Source organism: Cryptomeria japonica, chromosome 5 (genome assembly GCF_030272615.1).
Source record: "Cryptomeria japonica chromosome 5, Sugi_1.0, whole genome shotgun sequence".
Lineage (NCBI taxonomy): Eukaryota > Viridiplantae > Streptophyta > Pinopsida > Cupressales > Cupressaceae > Cryptomeria > Cryptomeria japonica.
In genome coordinates, this window is record NC_081409.1 from 472,055,598 (window position 1) to 472,081,213 (window position 25,616).

At 36.0% G+C, this 25,616-nt stretch overlaps 1 protein-coding gene across 1 annotated transcript in view; it reads left to right on the forward strand.

Annotated features, from left to right (window-relative positions):
• The first annotated feature begins 2,692 nt into the window (after positions 1 to 2,692).
• LOC131049919 (PHD finger protein ALFIN-LIKE 2) overlaps positions 2,693 to 25,616 on the forward strand; it is a 45,235-nt gene continuing 22,311 nt past the window's right edge. Inside the window, exons 1-3 of the mRNA XM_057984013.2 lie at positions 2,693 to 3,099; positions 3,198 to 3,230; positions 25,337 to 25,559. Of these exons, the coding sequence (XP_057839996.1) occupies positions 2,997 to 3,099; positions 3,198 to 3,230; positions 25,337 to 25,559 (359 nt within the window). The 5' untranslated portion in view covers positions 2,693 to 2,996. The remainder of the gene's footprint in view (positions 3,100 to 3,197; positions 3,231 to 25,336; positions 25,560 to 25,616) is intronic.

Genomic DNA, 25,616 nt, shown 5'->3' on the forward strand with positions numbered 1-25,616 from the left:
GACCTGTTATGTAATTAAGCATGTTTAGCAGGCTAGTGAGCCAGTTTCTGTAACCCGACTATTAACGGTTGATTGTAATAAGTTTTCATGATATAATTCATTAAGTTCTGCATTGCCTCCATCATATCCTTGTGTTTCTGTTGTGTTTACTCTTGCTAATCGGTCCGAATTGATCTCTTTGAGGTCCCTCTTAACCGGTGATTGCACCAAAAGGTGCAAGTGGAAAGAGAGGAAACAAAAGGCAATTGTCAATGTCTTTCCTCGATTCTATGCTATTCTCGACGAGGGTTTTGAACATTTTGAAATATTTTATTAGAGTGAGCTGGTTCTGTACAAGCATTTTTCTGACATTTCTAGAAATATAGGTCTCACTAAAGATGACATTGTTGTAAAATTGGAAGCAAATGAATATAAATAAATATTCCATGGCATATGTTGATCACCTAGTTGACATAATGAAGAGGACGAGAACATTGAAAATGAGATAGATATAAGAAATACAATACAAATGAATGAATGGGAATTGCTATCATAAATGGGGCTTGCTACTGGTGAAAATATAAATGCCCTTGAAATGCTTGGTAGATGTGACTTTGACAATATCAATATATGGGATGAATGTTCAATACCTCCTCATTTACATGACATCACATAAAATTTCATAAGCACAAACAAGATGTCCCAACAATATGAAGAATCCACATTACAGTTCAATGATCCAACATATCCACTATCTACCAAACAAGAACTAACACTTACCATTATTAAAGAACTTTATAATCCTACCTAATCCATTGCATCACATACACTTCAGAGTTTAACATAAAAAAAATTAACCCACTCCTCATTGTTTCTCCTACAGGATTTGTTGCATTCAACATACATGCCTCACCTATACATGTTGCCCGCAAGATTACAATAAGAGAAATGCAACCATTGAAGAGGTAGTCACTAACAATTTTTCAAGAGGACACGAGACATGCAAAATACCTCCTTATCAATGAGATGAGCTTCATACGACCAAAGTTACTATTGAAAATAGATAGTAGATTACAAGAAGCTCTCCCCCACTAAAAACACCTATACTTTAGTGTGACATCTATCATTCTTGTTGGTGACTTGTCACCAACAAATGTTATTTACAAACCCATCTATGCATCACACTCAAATGCCAAATTCTTATGGGAACAATTCATTGCAATTGTTACATTACAAATAATTTTTTTTCAACAAGGTGACACTCAAAGTGAAATTAACTTTCGTTGAATATTAGAAAACAATTGTCCAACTGAACATGTTTGGGAATTACAAATGAACTGCACAAGCAAATCACTATGTATTGATGGACAAAAAGACTTTGACTAGTCAATGCACCTATACTCTACAAATGATTTAGTGAGGAAACAACAAAAAATTGCTTAAACTACTAAATCTTCCTATTGTACCAAGTATTGCGATAAAAACACATGTAAAACCAAACTTTGATAATGACACTGACCAACTTCCCCAAGAACTCTTACTACGCAGAGGCCAACAAATTATGTTAACAACAAACCTATCGATTCAAAGCACTAGATTTACCCTTGTATGTAGTTGTCTAATCTGATAGTTACAATGGCCCACCTTGGAACCAAGATGACCCAAAACGTATGCCTATAAGACCCATAAGTCTAGGTGATCATAAACAAATACCACTATCCATGGCATGTGCAATCACCATACATAAATCCCAAGGACTAACACTCCCCAAAGCAACAATTGACATAGACAAAATAGAAAGACATGACTTAACTTTATCAATTATATCTAGAGTTAAATCAACAAAGGGTCTTTGAATAAAACCACCACTCACCTTCGATTGATATTTAAGAATGAAAACTAACCCATACATAATTTTTAGGAAAAAGGAAGAGTCTCAACTACATTAGCTCTCATTATAATGAGTAAAGGTACACAATTTTAAATTTAACCTTCTGTAGAAAAACTTTCAATTGATTCTTTTCGTTACTATCCTCATAGCATATTCTCTATGAAAAAAACGCTACTATATTAATACTTTCATGTTATGTAAGTTGTTGCTTAATATTGATATATTGCTATCTCAACTACTTCTCATGTGTTTTCGATGTTATAATCTTACATCTATAATTCCTTTTCTTTGTTCACAAACTTTCACATTTTTACATTTTGTACTTTTCATACATAAGACCATCAATGCATTCATGATAAAAATTCACTAACTTCTTGTTTCGTTGTGTAAGAATGCAATAAAAGAATAACCCAAAATATTTTGCCAACCTCATTTTGTACAAGCAAAACGAGTCATCAACTTCAAAATCGTGAAAATTAAAATTCTAAATTCTAAATTTTTTTCCTTCATTTCAATATGACCAAATATGTAATTCATATATTTTTTTAAATGTTACAAACAAGATTGTATATATACACTTCCTTAAACATATTTATTTACATCTAACTCTTATTCACATAACCCTGGTGCAAGTGGTCGTATAAAATTTGCCATCTTCACATACACTTAATCTAATAAATTAATTTTCAAGCATGCCATGCTACATTGGGTACATTAGCTTGCCCTTGTTAAAAAGTGTCATAGCTAATAAACGAAGTTATTCGCTTGAAGTTATCTCGGAATGACATTAAGAGGTTGTTCACTTTGGGCCCACTTTGCATCCTCATATTGAAACCCAAGTACAAACAAACTGCAAACTAAGGGAGATATCTGTGCAGCTCATCGTCGTGCAACCGCTTTTTTGGTTTTTTGTTTATTGGCAGCTGATCTGCGTCGTTTCGTTATGCGGTTTTTTGATAACATATCTGTTATTGGTGGATGTTTTACGATTTTGATTTAGCACGAGAGATGGTGGGAGCGGAGTAAAACCCGGTTTACACGAGAATTTGGGCGGGGAATTGTAATAGTCTCGATAACGTAATAGGCCTAGAAAGAAAAAAATATAATAAGAAAGTGGGGTTTGGGCATGGAGACCGCCACATCAGTTTCTACAAACCCTCGGACAGTGGAAGAGGTGTTTACAGATTTCAGGGCACGCCGAGCTGCCATTGTTCGGGCTCTTACTTCTGGTACTTTTTCCTTCGTCTTCTCTTTCTCTTTTTTTTCCTTTTCATTTTAACTATTCCATTTCTTAATTTCCTGTTTTCTAATTTGATTATGTTTGCAGAAGTAGACCAATTTTATTCGCTATGTGATCCAGGTTAGTATGTTCCGCTTACAATTCTTCCAGATCTGTGCTGTTTTTTAGTTGTAAATTTGATTTTATGTGGCGAAAATTAAGCTTCCTTTTGATGTTCTATCTCAAATCGGTAACTATGCAGGCTTTCAAAGGTATTTTTTTTCCAGATCTCAGAAAATATTTAGACAAATTTACCTGTTATAACATTTCCAAGTGCAACTTAACTAAAAAGAAAAAGTAAATTATTACTTCTGATGAAAGCCGTTGCTTACGAGCGAGCGGCTCTTTAGGAAATAATTTTGACTGTTTCACCTATGGCTTTTTCAGATCTGCTAAAACACGGGAATTGTTTTACTTTTGTTTCATAGCACAATTTTTTTAAAATCAAAGGCCCTGTAAATTATAGAATAATGACCATTCCCGAATTATTTCTCTTTTCTAAGCTAAAACGTTTTAAAAATTTTTCTTTCAAAAAAACTGGAATTTTTTTCTAAATAAAAAACGTTTTTTAATTTTTTTCAAATACTACAAAAAAGCTGAAGGGGAAGGAGAATTTTTTAAAAGTTGTCAATTCATATTGATGGTTAACATGTGTTTTTATGCGGATGACCAGAAAAACGGGAAAAAGGCCTTGGACGGCCCTATCTGGTGATCATGGTTTTTATTTTTGTAATACGCTAATTTTCGGTCCATGGACATGATATGTCAGTAGTTTTGTTTGCTAAACAAGCTACCTGACGTCTGTGGAAGTTTGATCTTATACTAAGCTGTACGGTTAAAATCTTAATGTAAACACTAAGATTTAAAATTTGAAAGATAATGTAAATTTAAAGGGAATTTTAAATAACTGAAAGGTTGGAGTGATGTCAATGGGGACCCGACATCATGGGTAGGGTCTTAAGATCCTGCCACATGCCCTTGGTGCAATGAAGGTTTTTTTTGTGTCTTTACACGTGTCTTACATATAAGAGTTATAGTAGAGAAGTCTTGCTAGTAAAAGGGAAAGGGAAAGGGTTTTTTTATAGTCCACGATGCCAGCCATCTGTGTATGGGTTAGAGCAGTATGGGACTACCTCGTACTCCTTGCGGGAGGTACCTAACTGCACTACAAATGAGGCGTACATACCTTACCCCCTTGTTGGATTTGAACTTGTGACCTCTCTTTCAAGAGCACAAGTTCTCCACCACTAGGCCAACTCAGGCTGTACACAGGCCATCTCAGTATGGTAATGAGAAGAGCCTGTAACTAAAAATTCTACATAACCCGTAATATTTCTTTCAAATTAATAAGCCCTCTCAACTATAATAAGATCTCAAATTAACCCTCGGATAATTAATTTAAGCTCTAATTTTTGGTTCTCCTTGCATTTATTTTTGTCAACCTGTACACGTCTTACATATGAAAGTTGAAATCATTACTGTCGAGAAATCTTAGGCTAGTAGGGTATGGTAATGAGAAGAACCTGTAACTAAAAATTCTACATCACCCATAGTAATTTTTAGTCTCTTCAAGTTAACAGGACTTCTTAACTATAATAAGATCTCAAATCGACACTCAGATAATTAACCTAAGCTTGAACCTTTGGTTCTCTTGTCAAAAGTTGGGAGGGATTTTCTGCAAATTTAAATATTGAAGCATTCTCTTGTGAAAGGTCATTAATAAATTCATCATGCGCTGGAAAAGTGCAGAATTTTGGTTCATAGTGGACAGTTTTCATAATTTTGAAGGATATGGTTCAGGTCACCTACTTATTAATAGTCACCCATATTTTGTCTTTGTTAGAATGTTCTGCTTTTCTTACTTAAAATTTTATTCACAAGATTAAAAATAATTGCATGGAGCATTTCTTTATCTTATAGTATATGCCATTGTTGTAGAGGAATCATGATAGAAATGGATTATATCTAGATGAAATAGTTGTTTTCACTTTCACAATGCACAATGCATGAGTATGTTATGAATTTATAACTCTCCCTTTTATTAGTTTTACTTATTTATTTCATTGAAAGTAACTTAATTTTTGTTGTAGTGTTATCAGAATTTATATGCAAGTAATTGGGGGTATGTGGCCTTATGCAAAGTTAATGCTACTTGATTTTAACTACTATGAGTTGAGTCCTCTTTAAAACAAAAAAAATTGCAGAAAGGTAGTTCATTTTTTTTAATAGATAAAATAGGGGTATTATTTGGGACCCTTGGTCCAATGGTAAAATGTAAGCATTTATCCATACACGTGATCTTATGGGATAATGTGTAGACAAATTAATGTCAAAAGCATTACAATGTGGAAACACAAAAAGACCATTAGGGCTTGCTAGATTCAAAAAGTGGCCTCTATCACCCTTGGGGCGAAATTGGACTAGATGCTTACAATTCTAGTTGTAGAAGAAGCTTCAAAATTACAACTTCAACATCCCTTGTGGCAGCAGATTAGTAAACATGCCTTGCTTGAAAACCATTGTCAATGTAAGGATTAGGTTTCCCACACTTCCTGAATTTTATTATGTATATTTATTTATTATTTGGAAAATAATGCGCCCACATACAAAAAGGGCATCCCACTTGGAGTGGCACTGATCACCACTTGTAAATTGAATTATGATGTGTTTTAAGAGCACCTATGTCATAAGAGAATCTATGATGCATAAGAACTTGTAAGGAGAAGTTACAAAGTGGACTAGAAAAATCATGAAAACTTTTGGCCAATTTAGAATGATGTGCAAGAGCTTCTTTGAAGAGGTTGAATAAGTTCAAAATGTAGCATACCATTTTGGTACGAGGGCTTTTTTGACTTGGAAGTTACATGCTATCACTGGAGATACACATGTGAAATGAAATGTTGAACATGGATTTTTGTGCCCAAGTTCAGCTCATGGTTTTGACCCATTGTATTGGAAAGCATTGATGGTTTCTAGATTTGGACTTACCCATTCATTGAATGCTTGGGATGGACGTATAATGCACTTGTATTTGTAGGGGGTTATGTTGTTGAAGTTCTCCAAACATGGTTCAAGGTTGTGATTGAAGGGATCGCTACTTTGACATTGTATCGTAATTTAAGTATTTATTATAATACACATAGTTCTCCTTTGATGCTATTTTTTTTTTTCAAAAAGGGCTTGTCTTAGTGCCTTGTATGATGTGATCTTGCTTTGTGTTGTATGTTGTTGCATGTCTTCAAGTCTTTTTGAAATTGTTAGATTTGTATTTATTTAATATTTCTCTTCAAGTAGGAAGATTCATAGTTTTATCTAGCTTCCTTCATTTGGTATTAGAGCCTGATTGTAGCTTGTTTGATTTATGTAAGGAAAAGGTTTTTATTGCTATTAACCCTAGTTTGAGTGGTACCTTTTCATAGGTGATGTTTTTTCAAGTTAAAGATAACATGCACATCAAGGATGGAGATTGCTAGATTTAATGACACTACATATGAGTTGTGGAAGATCAAGATCGAGGACTTACCCTTAGACAAAGATCTACGAGCTGTTGTATTTGGTTAGAAACCTTAAGGCATGAAGGGTGAAGAGTGGGTAGTGTTGGGTTGGAAAGCGAGAAGCGCCATAAGATTTTGTTTGCTAGATTTAGTGCTCCTACATGTTTCAAGGGAGACTACCATGGATTCCATCAATGATGCATTGGTTGTCAAGGGTAGATTGAAGCGTCATAAGATTTTGTTTGCTAGGTTTAGTGCTCCTAGAAGGGGCTTCCTCATGATTTTCACTTAAGCGTCATAAGGGTAGTGTTGGGTTGGAAAGCGAGAAGTGTCATAAGATTTTGTTTGCTAGATTTAGTGCTCCTACATGTTTCAAGGGAGACTACCATGGATTCCATCAATGATGCATTGGTTGTCAAGGGTAGATTGAAGGACAAGTGCAAGAACAATAAATAGAAAGAAGGACCAAATCAAAGGGCAGATCTAAGTTTCTTGACAAATCCAAAGTTATGTGTTGGAATTGTGGCAAAAGTAGCCATATAAAGGACTATAAGGAAAAGAAGGGCTAGAAGGGGCTTGCTCATGATTTTGACTTAAGAGCCTCTTAAGATGACTCCACATAGGGAGTGGTTTTTTTAGTATGAGAGCATTGACAATGGAAATGTTTACTTGGGTGGCAATACATTCTTTAATATTGTTGGATGTGGCAAAATCAAGTTGGGTATTGACTGATGGGAGGATTCTCTTTTTAGAGTTTTTCACATCCTTGGTCTAGCTAGGAACTTATTGTTTGTAAGCAAAATGAATGACATGGGTGTGCAAATAGTCTTCAACAAGGATGTTGTCAGATGATTCATGGAGCCATGGTTATGGCTAAGGGAGTTCATGTTGGGACTCTGTTATGCCTTGAGACTAGCACCTTCATAAAATGTAACAATTTGGAGGGTTTGTAGTATAACTGTATAGAGGTTCCATAATGGATTCACAATAAAGGGATCCATGCTAGATGGGTTCCATATCATGGTGGTTCCTCAACATGCCCTTATATGAATGAACCATATACTTCCAATTGAGAAGACAATGTTGTGGCATGAGCACACAGGCCACATTAGAGGAAAAGGCCTTAGGGCCTTGAAATGTAAAAACATGGTTGGGTCGGTTGATTATGCCTTTTATATTGACTCTTGTGAACATTTCTTATATGGAAAACAAAATTGTGTTCAATTTTATTTGAGTTTTGCTAGTTTTGTAAGGACTTTGGACTAGGTTCATAGTGATGTCTTTAGTTTTGTTGATTTACCTTCACTTTGCAAAATCCTTGTATTGCCTAACATAAGATAGCTCTATATACCCCTCCACAAAATGGAATCGTAGAGAGAATGAACATGATGTTGATGGAGAGAACTAGGAGTATACTTATTTTGTTTTGGATTATAAATTTTTTGTAGAAGTTGAGTACAACTTGTTAATGATAAACAAATTTCCTATACAAGCATTTGTTGACAAAGCCTTAGAGGAGGTCTAGATGGGTAAGAAGTTCTTACATCATTATATGAAAATTTTAGGCTATGAGATATTTGTGTGTGCCTAAAGAAAAGAGGTTAAAGTTGGACTTCAAAGTTGAGAAATTAATCTTCTTTGGTTACAATGATGGCGTGATGGTGTGAAGTGATATGAGCATTGCAGTCTAGTGATATTAAAGATACCATATAATGGGAATGGGATCTTTAAAGAGATCAAGTTTTTCACTACAATTGAGCAATCAAATGATTAATGCAAAGACAATGGTGCAGGTAAAGCTGAAGACTAAGAAGGTTGCACTTGACTCTCAAACAAAGTTTCAGGCTGGACCTAATGAGGAGGATGATGATAATAGTTTTGAGATTTGTTATCAGGTTCCTTTGAAACTCCCTCTTACCTGTATGGGTACAATTTAGGTCTCAGGTTGGTTCCCCATTGGGGTCACCCATGTTCAACCTGGCCACGCCAACAAGGAACTTGGGGCAAACCCAATTACACCCAAGGGCTGCCCAAAAAAAGAAAAGACAAAAGATTAGTTTTTAGAACATTTTTATAAACAAAAAAGTGCTTGTGTATGTAATTTTGCCCTTAAGTGATAAAATTGTAAAAATGGCGTATGTCATGAAGGCTTGTGTGGTTTCAAAGGCCTTTATTTGGGCTTGGTGGTAGGGACTCCTCACCTCGACCTCGCCCAATATTTCGATGAGGAATGCAGTTGGTGTGATACCCTTGAACCCTGCAAGGGGCGTTGCCTGTAGATCCCCATGAGGGGCATTGCCCCTTGACCCCTTCAGGCACATTGCCCCCCAAACCCCCACGAGGGGTGTTGCCTCTCAACCATGTTGGGGTCTCCACTCACAAACCCACCCTAGTTATTAGAATCTCTTGTCACATAAGGAACTTGATTACAATGAGTGTGTGACGAGGAATTGGGAACTAACTCTTCAGGGTGTTGATTTAGAAGTTATTGTTGCACAACTTGCCAACAGATATCTTTAAATGAGGCAACTTGTAATGGCTAGTGGAAGTGGCATTGTAACTCATTATGGTTTGTGAAATTGAATCAAATGTTGACTTTAATGCTTTTAATAAAGAGTAATATGGAGAACATTAAATATCAGTGGTAATTATCATTGTCTATCGACATTTGGTAAATCATTGAATTATGAATGAGTGTTTTCATTTTTTCAAATTATGAAGTATTTAAATACTTTTTTTAATTGGAAATAAATAAATTATAACTATTTAAAAAATAAAAATAAAGCGTCTACCAATGAGTATCACTATTCTATATTATATAATTTTAAATTTTTTAATACATATATATTTCTATATACATACATATATATATTCTTGTACTTGTGCTCGTACCCAAGGATTTTTTTGTTGTATCAATATTAGGTATTGATACTTGTATTGGCACCTGTACCAAAATTGCTAACTTAGGAAGAAGAAGAACTTCCACTCCAACTTGTAGGAGGTCCATTTGACAAAGGATGAAATATAGCCCACTTGATTTTCCTTGTATTTTTGCTTTGACCACTAACGATGAGAGCCTAGAACTATGAAGAAGGCATTGAAGATGAAAGGTAGTTAATCCAAAACAATTGCCATTGATAAGGAGATGGCATCATTGGAGAAGAACAATACATGGGGTTTGGTTGAATTGTTTAAGGGTAGAAAACCTATAGGTTGCAAATGGGTTTTCAGAAAGAAATTTAGTTCTAAGGGCTAGATAGAGAAGTACAATGCAAGGTTGGAATTTGCACATTTGTTGAACATAGTTAAGCATTCCAATGACAATGGGAATGATCTCAAGGTGTGGGACCCTTGTGTTTGAGATTAAATCTCCAACAAAGGTTGGTTCCTTTTTTAAACCTAGATGCATGTCTTTATTTAACCAAACACAGATTAAACCTACAAAGTAATCACATTTTATTGATTTGCTAGGGAAAAGGGAGAGAAGAATATAGATTGGAAAAGAGGTGATGCATCGAGATTTAATGAGTTTCCTCCTTGCTCACAATAGCACAAGAAACCAACAAAATTTTTGGAACTCACAAATCTCCATTTAGTAGCTCCTATAGATAAATATGGAGGTAAAGGATTTAACAATCACTAGAAGGTGTTGGAATTGTTTGCCATTGCGCCAGAAGCTCAAACTATCAATGCTCGATACAAACGCCAATTTAACTCGACCCACGGGAGGCGGTTAAGCCATGTCACGAGTCCCCAAGGAGGTGCTGACCACCAAGTCAACAATCTACCCCTCAACATTGATTGAGCCTTCAACACCCACTGAAGGGAGACTTGAACTAGGGAGACTCGAACTTGTGACCCAAGGATTTGATACCAATTGTTGGAATTGTTTGCCGTTGTGCCAAAAGCTCGAACTATCAACGCCTGATACAAACGCCAGATTTAACCCAACCCACGGGAGGTGGTTACGCCATGTCACGAGTCCCCAAGGAGGTTCTGACCACCAAGTCAACGAAAGGGAGGAGAGAATACATAGATAGTTCATGTAAACCGTTGTTACACAACATAATCTTTCTAAAAGCAACAAAACTCATTCAAACATGAAGATAAGCAAAATTTACACAAAATATTAGAATTGAGAAGAGATGAAACAAGCAATTTTATCGATTTAGAGGCAATGAGCTTGTTTATAGTAGTAGAGTTGTAGAGGATGCAAGTCTTTGAAGATAAACTGAGAAGGAACCCCTAAAAAATGAGCACAACAAGCCTTTTATTCTAGAAGAGAGACTAAAATTGTCAAAAAATGTGGCAAGCTAGAGAAGCCTTAGATATTTTGCTTCAACCAACAAACAATAGACATGTGTACAGTGTGATTTGATTGATTGAGATGCAAGGAACATTCTTTTACTAATGGCTTGTTAGTAGATCAAATCCACCTAGGAAATATGTTGTAAAATATAGCTTGGGGATGGTGTTGTCAGAAAGGGATGTTCGTAGTATTGAATAAAGCATTTATATTTTGGCCTTTGACAATTTTGGCAATGAGCATTGCAATAGCAATAATGGTGTTGCAGAGTGGTAGGCGGAACACAATAGCCTTTTGGAGTGGTCTTTTCACTTGTCAACAGTTGACGTCGACAAATGATTTCGTTTTGAGAATTGGTGGAGCTCCAATGTGGTTGTAACAACCTTGTCAAGAGTTGATAGAGGTTTTGGAGGTTGTTGAAGCTTTTGACAATCTTAAATTTTCTTCTTTCTTTTTCTTTCTTGTTTCTTTTTGCTTCTTTTTTGCGTTATCTTTTGTTTTGTTTGTCATCCATCTTCCTTTGGTTCTCTTTTGTACATCGACACTTAGTGTTGGTGTTAAAACCAATTTTGAGAACATTGTTGGCCTTTGATGGGGTTGTGACAACCTTGTTGGATACCAACACAAGTTTCAAAACCACAAAAATAGCCTAAAACTTAACTTTTTAATTACATGTCCACTTTCTTCGTTTCATTTCTTCATGCTTGTTGGCCTTTGGGGTGCTTTCGACAACCTTGTTAGCTTTTGATGGAGGTTTTAAAACTTGTGAAACTTGCTGAAAATAGAGCACTTGCATCTTTTTGCTTTCTCCCTTTGGATTCGTGCAAATTTGAATTTAGAATGATTTTGGGCACCATTGAATTGGAATTTGGAGGTTGGAGGGCATTGGATAGCAACAATGGTAGAAATTTGATTATTTTGGTGCTTTTGGAAGAGTTTGAGGTGCAATTGGAACTTTGTGAGAGTTTCCATCTGATTTGCAGTTGGAAAAGTTACTTGGGATTGGCTCTGTGGAACTGAACTTGCCAATCACTAGCCTTTAGTATCCAGTCTAGATGGAAAGTTTTGTTGATGATGTCACCGTGATATAAGGATGAGACGACTTGCATAAAAATGCAAGTGAACCCAACTTGGATTTTAGAGGCCAAGTTGGGCTCATGGTTTTTACCCATGGTAGAAATACTTATTGGTTCCTTGGATTTGAACTTATCATTATATTGGATGCTTAAGATGAAGGTATAAAGCACTTGTTATGTTGCAAAAATTTCTCCAGACATAGTTGAAGGTTGTGATTGAAGGGTCGACTATTTTGACATTGTACCATAATATGGATGTTCATAATATTGCTTGATTGCTCCTTTGATGCCAGGGTTTTTCCAAAAACGGTTTTTTATAGGAAATACCTTGTGTTGTGTGATTTGCTTTGTGTCACATGTTTCTAAATCTTTTTGAAATTGTTAGATTTGTATATATGTAAATATATAGTGTTGCACCTCTCTATGGGTTAAGTAAGAAGTTTAATAGTTTTATCTAGCTTCCTTTCACCCACAATCATCACCATGACATCCACAACCACATCCCCAACCTCCTCTTGGCTGCAATTTGTTACCTTTTGCCAAGATCTCAAAATTTTCCTTACTCCATTCTATTATATACATATCCCTTTGGATCTTTGGAAAATAGGCAATCCAAATAGTGAAGCACTCCACATCCACAACTTGCAACTCCTCGTAGATCATGTTTGGCCTTGTTGGAGCATTTCCATGCTATGAAGGCATTTGCTCTTGGAGTGACTTAGAATGAGAAAACAATCTCATTGTGCATGACCCTTAAACATAAGACAATAGGAGGGGATGTCTAGGGGATGAGCGAATGTTTGTTGTTGGAAAAAGATAGGCCTTGTTGAATTGCTCATGACATTAAGAGATCCCTAATTCCATTTCTTAGCTTGCTTGCGTTATCAAATTCCCCACATTCAACGTGGTGGCCTTTCAAGTCTTCAAACTTTTGCTCTAGAGCAAAGATTTTTCAGCCAAGAGAGGAGGGAGAAGAACTTACCCCACTAGGCATAGGGGTTGATACCTCAACAACCCTTGATGGCATGTTTTGACATGCCCAATAGAAGTGTTGGCTCTTGTAGCATTCTACACCAATTTTAATTGATCTTGGTTTGGGAGGAATATTTCTTGTAAGAAGATAGTCATCAAAAAAGCCAAGTGTAATCCATGCATATATAATTGTAATTCAAGCTTATTGGGCTGCATTCCCTTTTTGTTGAAGCTTTTGGATTGGAGAGTTTTTGTATATTTTGAAGCATTTGAAAATTCTTGGTTGTTGTTGATCTAATGCTTACTCCAACAATTGATAGGGTCTTAGAAATGCTCTTTTGCTAGAGCTTCCTCAAAGGCATGCTCATTGTTTACCTCACCTTTGAGCTAATGGTTAAAGGGCTTTTGAAGAGTCAACAATTTCATAGCTTTCAAAAACTGTGCTTATATTGTTATGTACCTAGGCATATGATATCAAGATATGAGTAGAGATGTTGACAAGTGGATCCCTTTTGTTAGTTAAATTGGGTCATAAGGATAACTCGTATAGTTAATTATATTGGGTCATAAGGATAACTCGTATAGTTAATCATATTGGGTAAGGATCCCTTTTGTTAGTTAAATTGGGTCATAAGGATAACTCGTATAGTTAATTATATTGGGTAATGGGTGGCCTTTGTTAGGAGGTTTATATATAGGAGATGAATATAATTGTAAGAGATATGCAAAGAGTATGTTATTGGGTTTGAATCTCACGTTGGAGATATAATGTGGAGTGCCTTCTTCGAAAAGGAGTTTTGTATTGTGTTGCCCTAATTTAAGGGTTTTTGCTATTTCTAAGAATATTATATACGAAGGCATCTTGGTCCACAAACATATCTTGTTTTGGTTTGTGATCTCTCTTAATCTTAATAGAATTTTCATTATCTTGAGTAGTGTCGTAATTATATGTGGGAATCCTAACAATTGCTGATTAAAAAGGCTTTTGACATGGCACCAATCCTACTCTACACCACAATTTCCTAGAAGATGAATGCTCTTGACTATAATGTTTCCTAGAAGATGTGCTCATTATTGAATTTTTCTCAACTTCATTAAAGGCTACTAGTTTCCAAAGGCTAAAGCTAAATGGTTTTCCCTCAAAGAGGCCTTAGTGCTGTAAAGTTCTTTTAGAGCATTTTGAAGATATTGAGAGGGCTGCCAGATAATAGCTCCTATCATTGATTTGATGTTTCATCCAAGGACTAATGGGCAATGCTAGATACAAAAGGTAGATGAAAATAACTTAAAAGAGTGGGTCTTGTGATTTAAGCTTTATAACAATTGGGCAATGGCAGATATGAAAGGTAGATGAAATTCCATAAAAGAATGGCTCTTGTGCTTCAAGGTTTATAACAATAAAGTGCATGAATTTTTTTTTATGAGCATTGAATGTCTTGTCAGATGAGCCATTTGTTTAACATCCATTCCTCCTAAAAGATAGTCCCTAACCATCTTTTTCAAAAGAAAACTCTTGTAGAGAGAAAAGTTAAGACAAATTTGATGACCTATTGTACAAAATCAACAAGAATACTTGTAATGGTTTAATCCATAGAAGCAAACGGCGACAAAAACTTGTTGATTGACATTTGCAACACTTTTTCGTGTTCAAATCACCTAAAAAATGCGTTTAAAACATGTTTGAAACCCCTTAAGAATCTCTCACCAATCCATGACCCTTGAAACCTGCAATTTTTGAATAGATAGCATAGTTGTGGGATGCTTTTAGGGCACAACTGCAAAACATGAGATTGTTGGAACATGCAATGAAGGCATTACTAGTTCAATAAGTTTGCAAGGAGTTGTGAGGCACTGTATTTGAGTCTGAGGGAGGCAATTTATATTCTACTTTTTGAATGATAGGTTTTCAAATATCTGTCATGTAATTTTAAATTTGTGTATTGTTGGTTGCAGATGTCAAGGTTTGAGAAATCAAACAATTTAAACATATTTGTCTAAGTTACTAGTCTTGGTACTGGTTCAACTTCGGGTTTGGGAGGTCAGTCAAAATTATTTTTGGGGTTGGATTTGTTTTGGGTTTGTTGATACAAAAACATAAAAAAATCATAATTACATACATATTTACAGCTCTAAATCAAGACTATTAGACGTACTATATATATTTCTAATATATAAATAATATTTATAGGCCTTATACAATATTAATAAATAATAAAGTTAATATAATACAATATTAATAATATACAATATTTTTTTTATATTAAAATAGTTCGAAACATATACATCATAACCACTGGTGCCCTACATTTTACATGTATTTTGCTATCTACAGTATCATTTTCACATGTATATCAAAAAGGCCGTAGCCCTGTGTCAGATCACTTGGTATTACAATATGAACAGAATATAAAGGGGATTAATACAACAAAGTGCCTCCTGTGTCAGTATACATATATCAAAAAAGAACCACACTGCTCACTGAGCTCTTGCACCTTTCTCCCCAGTCCTAGGAGAAAGCTCATCTGGATCTTCAATCTTGAGTCTCTGCATGTACTGTGCCAAAGCCTTATTCTCCTTCGGATGCAACATATCCATATGTTTCTTGAAGTACTGGACAAACTGGATATCTTCCTTGTAAATCTGAAGAGCACCTTCACAAACCAGAGTCATGAACCTGTCTTTAGAAATCTCCAAGACAACAAAAACCTGTGACATAATATAAAAATGAGTGAGTTTGCTGCTAAACTCAGTAAGCCTCCTCCTCTTGTTTTGAAAAGCTTCTCCATTTCTTTCTTTCCATAAAAATCACAAGACTTCACAAGAAAAGATAGACCAGAACCGATTCATCCTAAGGTCAAAAGATTCTACAAAACAAGCAAAGATTTCACTCCAGGAAGGGCCAGGCCAGTGGTTCCAGACAATAGAAGGGCCAAGGAAGATGGACCACACACCACAAGCAAAATCACAATAAAAAAACAGGTGTTCAAAGGACTCCTGGACATTACACACACCACACCTAATAGACTTAAGACCCTCAGCAGATAAAAAGGAACCAACAGCTAATTTTTTCAAAAGAAGCAGCCATCTAAAACAAGACTTCTTAGGATCAATGGGAGAATGCCAAAAGAAATAAAAAACAAATTGCCACCTGGACTTAGGCCAATCAAGACCCCAACACTGATTAACTCTAGTAACATCGTTCAACATCATATAGATCTGTTTAGTAGAGATGTCCAAAAAGGAAGAACCATCCAACCATTTTAGTTGCTTCAAAAAGGAGTTAGTATCCAGAATCTTACTAGGGAAGAAACAACCTGTAGCCTTACCAATAAGAGAATATGTTTTCTTTTGTGAGGGAGGAATCCCATATTTAGAGTTAATCTCAGCCCAAGAGCCAAGTCGGTTGTCAACCAATACATTGCTAATAAGAGAAATACCCTTATCATTCCAGATCTTAGTAGAGCAGCTTTGAGTCAAAGCAAGAGGTTTGTTATTCAAGTTCACTCCCCACCAGATAGATCTATCCACAACAGCATATGATGGAGAGCTGCTTATGTTGAAATTAGCCTTTCAGATTAATATAAGAACCTAGAAATCAGAATTAGCTTCTAATTAGATTGTTTGCTGATAAATAGAGATAAGAAAAATGAACACAAAGACACAAGTACCCTGGGAAAACCTCCTTCTAGGAGGAAAAACCCAACAACAACAGATCCTCAGATCTGATTATGATATATTGAATTGTAAGTACAATATCAACCCAGCTAGGGCACAATTATCAGCTGAAACCAAACTTATCTCTTAACCGCCGATTTGTGTGTGATTCAAGGGCTTCAGCTTGTTTGCTATTCTTTGCAGCAGACTGTAGTATTTCGCATCATCAACAGAAGTGTTTCGCAACACCTTCCTTGCTGACCTATGGAGGAAGAATTTGCACTATAAGGAGCAGAGATATTTCGCACCTCTCAAATCCGCATGAAATGTGAATGTATCTTTAAACCTTGCAAGTGGCTGGAATATATATGAGGTTCATCTTTTTACTTATCTCTAAGTCGGCTCATTTAACCTTGGGCGCTAAAACCATTTTGCAAATAACAATGATGTGGATAGGTCCACACGTTTGGAGTGTAGGCTTAACTTCATACATTTCAATATAGGGTTGACCCTATAATGGAAGCATGAGTTTCTTTTATGTTGGCGTGTAGGATATAAAGGGGCCAGCCCTATGCACATAGAGATAGGGCCCAGCCCTAGAAGGATTCGGATGATGTCTTTAAGGCAATCCGAATCCTATTTAGTTTTCTGACCTAGTTACAAAATCAACAGCTTATAGCATCCTTAGAAGGGAGTAACCTCCTTACCTGTGACCATGCCTTTCATAATGAAGCAAATACATTAGAACCAAACACCTTCATGTTATACTCCCCCAATACAATATCACATAAAGGGATATTCCTCCACCTTTTGCCTTTTTTAATAACCGACCTTTCAATATTGTTCCTGATCAACACCTTCCAAGGTTCATTACCATACAGAGCTTTGACAATCCATTTGGAAGCTAAGGCAGTGCCATGGGACTTGATATCCTTGATAACCAATCCACCCATACTCCTTGGTCTGCAACACCAATTCTAGTTCACAGAGTGCCTCTTATTATGACCCATCCCATTAGACCATAAAAAGTCCCTCATAATCCTCTCAAGTTAATTGGTTTGGTAGTTAGCAAACACCCATGCAAAGGTACAATAAATATGATGGGAGGAGAGAACCTTTTGAACAATCTGCACTCTTCCGGCCAAGGAGAGAAGGTGAGTCTGCCATTTTAGATGTTTCCTTTCAATGTTTGAGTATATCCAATGCCACATATCTTGAGTAGAAGGGTTAATAGCAAAGGGAATACCAAGATACCTTACAATAGAGTTCGGACCTGCCCATTGCCAACCTTTGCAGGGGATCCAACTTGGAGGAACCTCAGACCACCCAAGCACTGTAGATTTGTGAGGAGCTACCTTTGCTCCAGAGGCCAGACAAAAAAACTGTAATCTATCCATAGCATTATCAAAGTTTTCCTCATTCAAGGCCAAAAATAAAGCAGTATCATCAACAAATTGGGCATTGATCAGATCATCAACATTAGGAAGAGTAAGTCCTCTGATAGAGGGCCCAAGTTCAGGAGCCCTCAGAATGTAGTAAAGAGCATCAACAACAATGACAAACAAGGCCGAAGCAATGGGGCATCCTTGCTTGATAGACCTCCTTAGAGGGATAGGTTCAGAGGGTTCACCATTAACCTCAACAACTGTGGAGGAGTCCTTAAAAAGAATATCTATCCACCTACAAAAGTAGGAAGGAAAGCCAAAAGCTTGCAACATTCCTCTAATGAAAGGCCACTCAATTCTGTCATATGGTTTCTCGAAGTCCAAAAGAACCATTGCAACATTCTGATGATCAGCTTTAGCCCAGTGCATTGCCTCCCAACTAGTAACCAAGTTTTCCAGAATATATCTATCTTTAATGAATCTAGTTTGTGTGGCAGAGATGAAATTATCCAGTAACCCAACAATCCTCCTTGCTAGCACTTTTGCAACAATTTTGTATGAAATATTCAGTAAGGTGATAGGTTTCCAGTTTTTAACCAGAGTCTTATCCCCACCTTTAGGTAGCAACTTGATGACACCTTTGTTAATGTTTTCTCCAAGGGAACCCTGATTAAAAACATCTTCATGCAATGGAAATAGTTCCAAGCTTATCCATTCCAGGTGCTTCTTTTAGAATTCAATAGGTAACCCATCTATCCTTGGGGACTTACCATTGGCTAATGAACTGAAAGCACTTTTAATCTCCTCCAGAGAGAATTTATGACTCAGAGCCTTAGCCTCCTCACATGAGATTTTCTTAGGGATTAACAACAAGCACTTCTCGAGGGCCTCCTGATTCATATCACCATGTTCAGAAGAAAAGAGACCATTGTAAAAACTGAAGAAAACCTCCTTGATGGAGACCGGATCATTAGTGATTGAATTGTTGACTTGAATGTCTTCAATAAATTCCCTCTTATTCTTTGCTCTAATAAGATTGAAGAAGTAGCTGGTTCCCTTATCACCACCTTTAATCCAGCTCATTTTAGCTCTAACCTTCTGCCCTTTGATCTTGAAGTGTTGCAATTTCCTTAGGAGGTTCTTGACTGAGGATAATTCTCCCTCAAGTGTCAGGTCATTCCCCTTACTCTGAAGTTCCTTTTCAATCTCATTGAGCCTAGACTGAAGAAAAGATTCCTCTTTAGACCTCTCCATAGCATATTTCTTACTAATGATCCAAAACATTTTCCTCCAAGAAGCAGTAAGAGCCTCCCATTGTTCCCTAGGTGTGAGGTTAGGAGAACATAATTTGGTCAAGAGGGAGACCATCTTGATAGCCTCACCATTATCCTCATCATTAAGCAAGGAGACATTAAGTTTGAAACCATTTTCCCTTTTATGCCGTATCACAGAGGAAGGATCAAGGTCCATGTTAACAGTGACAGAGATAGGAGAGTGATCCGAGAAACTAGCAGGAGAGACACATGTAGGGGCCTGCCCCCCCTGAGAGAGGAAAGAAAAGAAAGAAGCATTTGCATAGCATCTGTCTAGTCTACAATACATTCTCTGCTTACCACTTTGATTATTGCACCATGTGAACCAGATACCAGAAAAGGAACCCTTTTTCTTCTCCATAGGATCTACCAAATTAAATCTCTTTTTGAATTTAGCCCAGAAAAAATGTTCATTATTACCCTTCCAACAATGTTTATTGCCACCACTTTTGTCCCCACCATGTTTTATCATGTTAAAATCACCCACAAAATTCCAATGGGCATTCGGCAGACCGATTGTTAACCAGTCCCAATGCCTAGCTCTATCTTTGTACTCATTGGCAGCATAAATGTTGCAAATACCAAAAACACATTCATTCTCTTTAAAGGTGACCCACAAGGCTCTTTGGCAGGGGGAGACACCATTAGCAATGATCTTATCTACCCACTTAGGGCCAACCAGAATGGCAGTACCACCTTTACCCCTATTAGATTGGAGTGGAACCCTATGGCCTGGGCCCACAAGAATTTCAGCATAGTATAAGCATGGAACCCTACCACTTTTGATCTCTTGGAGGCATATAATGTCTTTTTCCTTGATACTGTTACACCATTTTCTAACCACATATTTTCTATTAGACATCTCCAGGCCCCTAACATTCCGGCTATGTATGTGCATCATCATAAGAACTATTTGGTGGAGGGTTTTTGATTCTTGTACAACCTCTTAAAGCACTCAGGCACCTCATTGGCTTTTTTACTATTATAATTAGAGAGAGATTGCCTATCAGGTGTTTTCCTTTTCTTTCTAACTTTTTTACTAACCACCTCTATAAACTGCTCAGCATTACTGATAGCCATACCATCCGCACCAAAGGGCACAATTTGTTTATCATGAGAAGCATCCACCATGGAATTCATGATACTAGGTAAGGAGTTGCTCATCTTCAACTCGGATGGGACTTGTAGGGCATTCCTTAAGAAACCAACCTTCTCCTTAATACTTGCAAGGGCAAGCTGTTGAGCATTCAATCTGGGTTGAGGGGAGGGATTCAAAACCTTCACTTGATCACAATTAGAAGGATTAGCTTGTACTGGGTGACACCCGACAAGGATGTTGGGGGGATCATTCAAGAGAGGGGCTTGGACAACCTCATACTCATCCTCGAATAGAGGATAGGGTAAACTAACAAATTTATTGCCATTACTATCACCAGTCGGGCACTCAAGGCCAGAATTGACCTTCTCCTTGCCATTATCAGATGGGATATCCACTAGTAAAGAATTGCCTTCCTCAGTTGAATTAATAGAGTTTTGCATTTTACTACTATCACTTCTCAAATTGTTTTTATCATCAATATTAAAGTTAGCATTGTGAGAGTTTTTCAGAGAAGGACAATCCTTTCTTATATGCCCATTAACTTTACAGAAGAAACAGGCCCCCAAATTGCCCAGCATGGACAATTCCCAAGCAAAGCTTTCTCCTTCAAAATCAATAGAGATAATGTCAGGAAACACAACCTTGGGATCAAGAGCAACAAGAGCCCTAGCATTCAAATGAGGGAGAGTGGTTCTCGAATCCTCAACTTGCAGAACCAAGCCCAACGGCTTCAAAATCTGAGGAATGAATGGCCAAAATTCGGGTTGGAGGTTCTTAATTTCAACCTAGTTAGGGGAGGAGCGAGCAATAACTTGCTCGACATTTCCTTTGGGAGGCCCTAAACAGGGAGCGCCCAACATTCCAAAAATTCTTCTTCAAGACCCTATCTTGCATATAATGTGATTTAAAAAAAATTACAAATAAACCCTTCTGAATCATTCTGCAAAAATTAACATGAATACCTAATTTCTTGCCCCAGACATTAGCAATCCAGTCATCAAAAAATTAATAATATACAATATTAATAATATATAATATTATCACATCACAATAAAATTATAAATGAAAGTGAATATTAATAAATAATAAAGTTAATATATAATATAATATTAATAAAATTAATATACAATACTATAATATAATAGTAAAATTATAAAAAAGTAATATTAATAAATATTAAATATTAATTATATTATTAATTTTAAAAATAATTAACATACAAAACTTTTAATTTTTTTAATTATTTATCATAATATTAATAAATTATTTAGCTTATTAACATAAATTTTTAACTCATTCCAATGGGAAGCCCTGCTCTCTCTCAAACTGAGAGGTGATGGATTGATCTTAGTAAACAATGCTGTTACTTAGCCACTATTAGAGGTTATATGCCCAAAGAAGTTTTGATTCCCATTCATCCTGAAACACTAAGCATTGAATCATTTACTAGCAAAGCTTACATGCTACACTGCATTGTGCTATTTTAGACAAACTTTACATTTGAACAGTCTTAGATTCATTGTAACTGAAATTTTGCCAACTGTCAGCATCCAGATATTATTTATGCACTATGAAGTATGCTTTGTAATTTGTATAATTCAACTCAGTGATATGAATGAATCTAAATAACAAAAATCTATTTTTATACAATTCATTGGTTAAACTATATTTTATTTGCTCTTTATATCTCTATGCTATGGAAATGTGTTTAAATTTAAAAAACAAGTAGTTTTTGTCTCTTTTTCTACATTTTTTAACCTTTTTTTAAAACGTAATTTTTCCAAAAAATCTTATACTTTTGGTTTGCTGATTTTTCCCCCAAAATATTTTTGCAATGTATGTGGCGTATATCTGGGAGGGAATCAGTAATAGAATCGTTTGATAGTGTCCACACTCCACAGCATTGATGAATCATTGATGATAATGGACTGGGATATTCACCAGAAGTAGAAAATTTCTTGTAGGGCAAGTTGTAATTAATTCAGACAATGAGGAAATATTAGTCATTTTGTGTTGAGCTAATTTTCTGCATATCTAAGTATCAAATTTTGTTGCTACTGTAGGTAGTTGTTAAGCAACTTTGATATGTGGCCTGTTTTGACCCACTTAGGGAATATGTAAATAGTATAAATATAGCTTCTAGCTTTATGCTTAGGACCTCGTTTTCAATTCAATAGCAATTGTAATGTTAAATGAAAAAAAAGCAATTGTATTAGCCTTTGTAGTTAAATATCTATTAAATAGTTGCTTAACCTCTGAAGTTGAATGCAATTGAGTATAGTTGAAGCACCAATTGTAATGTTCTGCAATTTATTGTAGTTCTTAGCATTATGTTCTTTGTTGATTTCAATCTGATGTAGTTGTGTTCATAGCATTATATAGTTCAATCTTATGTTCATACCTTTTACTTTCTTGCCTAATTGTGTTGTTTTAATCTTTATTAATAGTTTAGTATTCCAAGTTGAGTGTTGTGAATTGTAAGAATTGATCAGACTATTTTGGTGCACCATAGTCATGCCATACCAGGAATTATTGGTTGTGTAGCAGTCTTGTATTTGGGTGCTAGTCAGACATATTCTTTGACCTTTCGGACAATGCTGCAACAATGACAATTGGAATGGTATTAATTACCCTTCAAACCATACTGAAATAGTGACAATTGGAATGATGTTTTAACTGCCTCCCATCCATTTGTCATCTATGTTACGTCAAATGTTCTATCTCATTTCCATATGTTATGTTACATTGAATGTTTTATGGGTTTTGATTACCACACTGTATTTTGATTTGTATCTTTCTACCAATCAAAGGTATTGGTCTTTACTCCAATCTAGTTTTATTTCTAACTGAATGACAGGGTAGAAACGATTTTGCCTTGTTATTTCTATGAGTTGTGAACCCTTTTTATATCTATTATCTGTTTCCCCCAAGTGATATTCCAACGCTAGCAGTTAGCATTGGAATAGGGAGTCAGATCGAATTTGGAGGTTGTAGGAAACTGCCTCAGTTTCTTGTTATTTATGTTTGATTGTGGGGGCATGCTCTAGATGGGTATTCTAGCAAACACAACTGATTCACCACTTGAGGTCAGCTTAGTGAGGAATGAGTCAGCAAGTGCAACGTTAGTGTTTTAACTCTTGGCCTTTCCTCATTCATTTGGGCTCAAAATGTCTCACAACAAACCCAAATAAATTCTTTTTGAAGTCACACAAATCTTCAATCCACATTTAGAAACTTTCTCATGAAATAATGTTTCTTTGCATGTGAACAATGTGCTATAGTGAGCGAAGCAAGGCAGAAAAAGCACTAATGCTAATAAAGAGTAGAGGGAGAAATTAAGAGGGAAAAACAATGTGAGAAGACAGAAAGGCATCACATTAAAATTTCAATCTGCCATGATCTCTTCACATGCATTTGAAGCAACAAGATGTTCAAGTGTTCTACTGAGTGACATAATTGCTCTTCCCTTTTAAGGAGATGACAAATCATCCTAAAATATTTGATTGAAGATTTAACGGGGTCCCCAATCGCCTTGGAATCCATTATATTGCCTTACTTATGGTTGACAAGTTTATCCAATCATTGTCATTGGAGCTAGCTATTAAAGGGAAAGTGTTTTGATCTGCCCCATTCGTTGGCTAGGAGGTTTGCAGGCTTATTGGCCTTGTGCAGCAATGAGCAAAGGTTACAAATTGGAATTTGGTTGCTATCTATCTCATCTCCCATAGAGTGTTGTTAAGCTTCCAACTACGTATAGCATGCTTATTCATTTTTGAGGTAACCAGTTGGGAGTCACCCTTGACTTCCAGAGAAAGGATGTGGAGCTTTAAAGAAATGTTAAACCTATGAGAAAAGTCCAAGACTCTGCTTAATTGTTTATCTTGTAAGGGATGACCATCTAAGAGGCCATGAGCTATTTTTCGAGCTCGTCTCTAAGGTACAGCCAGTAACAGCTTTACCTGGATTTCCCTTTGAATCGCTATCAAAATTCCATTTCCACTTCAATTATTTAGTGCATACAGCCAGTAACAGCTTTACCTGGATTTTCCTTTGAATTGCTATCAAAATTCATTTTCTACCTCAATTATTTAGTATATACAGCTAGTATTATTGATCCTTCAATGGACGAAGGTTGTTTCAAACTTACTTCAATGGTTTTAACTGTCATTTCTCTCGGAAGATGGCTATGCTATCACAAGAGAGGAACTATTAAAACTAATTGAAGTATATCTCAATCGAATGATGGAATTCAGCTTCAAAAAGACATTTGACTTGATTATATTATAAATTTACAAATTTCCCTCATTTCAAGTTAAATTATATGTATTTAATCAAAATTTAGCTTAATTTTACTTTGGGAGTTACTGAAATTTAAAAGTGGGGGAAGTGGCCCCGTGTGAAATTAGCACACACCTAATTTCTTTATCCAAAAACACTTGAATTTTTTGCCTTATGTAAATTGAAATGTTTCGACAGATTATATTCAAATTTAAGTCAACTATGTATTTTGTATAGCCTCATTTTGCTCAAATATCTGAGATAAATGTCTTGAGTTTTGTGTACAAAGGTAATTATTCAAATTCAAGACTATATAAATTTTTGCCGTTGTGGAACAAAAAATTTTGTGTTATCTTTCAAGCATTTTCATTGTCCATTAAAAATCACTAGAATTCTATGCTGTGGAACAGTTGTAAGTGGTTCAGTCTGTATATGCCATTGAAAATTACTGGGTTTCAGAGGTCATTTCATATATTTAAAACATTTTTGAATTTTGCCCCCACAAAGAGAGCTGGAATTTACCGTTTAATATTCTTTAAAATAGTACACAATTAGCTCTTTCCTACTATTTTTTATCAGGGCTAAATTAAAATTAAATGAATTGCTGCAGAGAAAGATAATCTGTGTTTGTATGGATATCCCAATGATTCTTGGGAAGTAAACTTGCCTGCGGAAGAAGTCCCACCAGAACTTCCAGAGCCTGCTTTGGGTATCAATTTTGCAAGAGATGGTATGCAACGGAAGGATTGGCTTTCCTTGGTTGCTGTGCACAGTGATTCTTGGTTGCTTGCTGTTGCTTTCTACCATGGTGCTAGGCTTAACCACAATGACAGGTATTTAGTTGTCTAATTTCTTTTCGAGTTAAAAAGAATTCTCGAAAATTCTTCTTT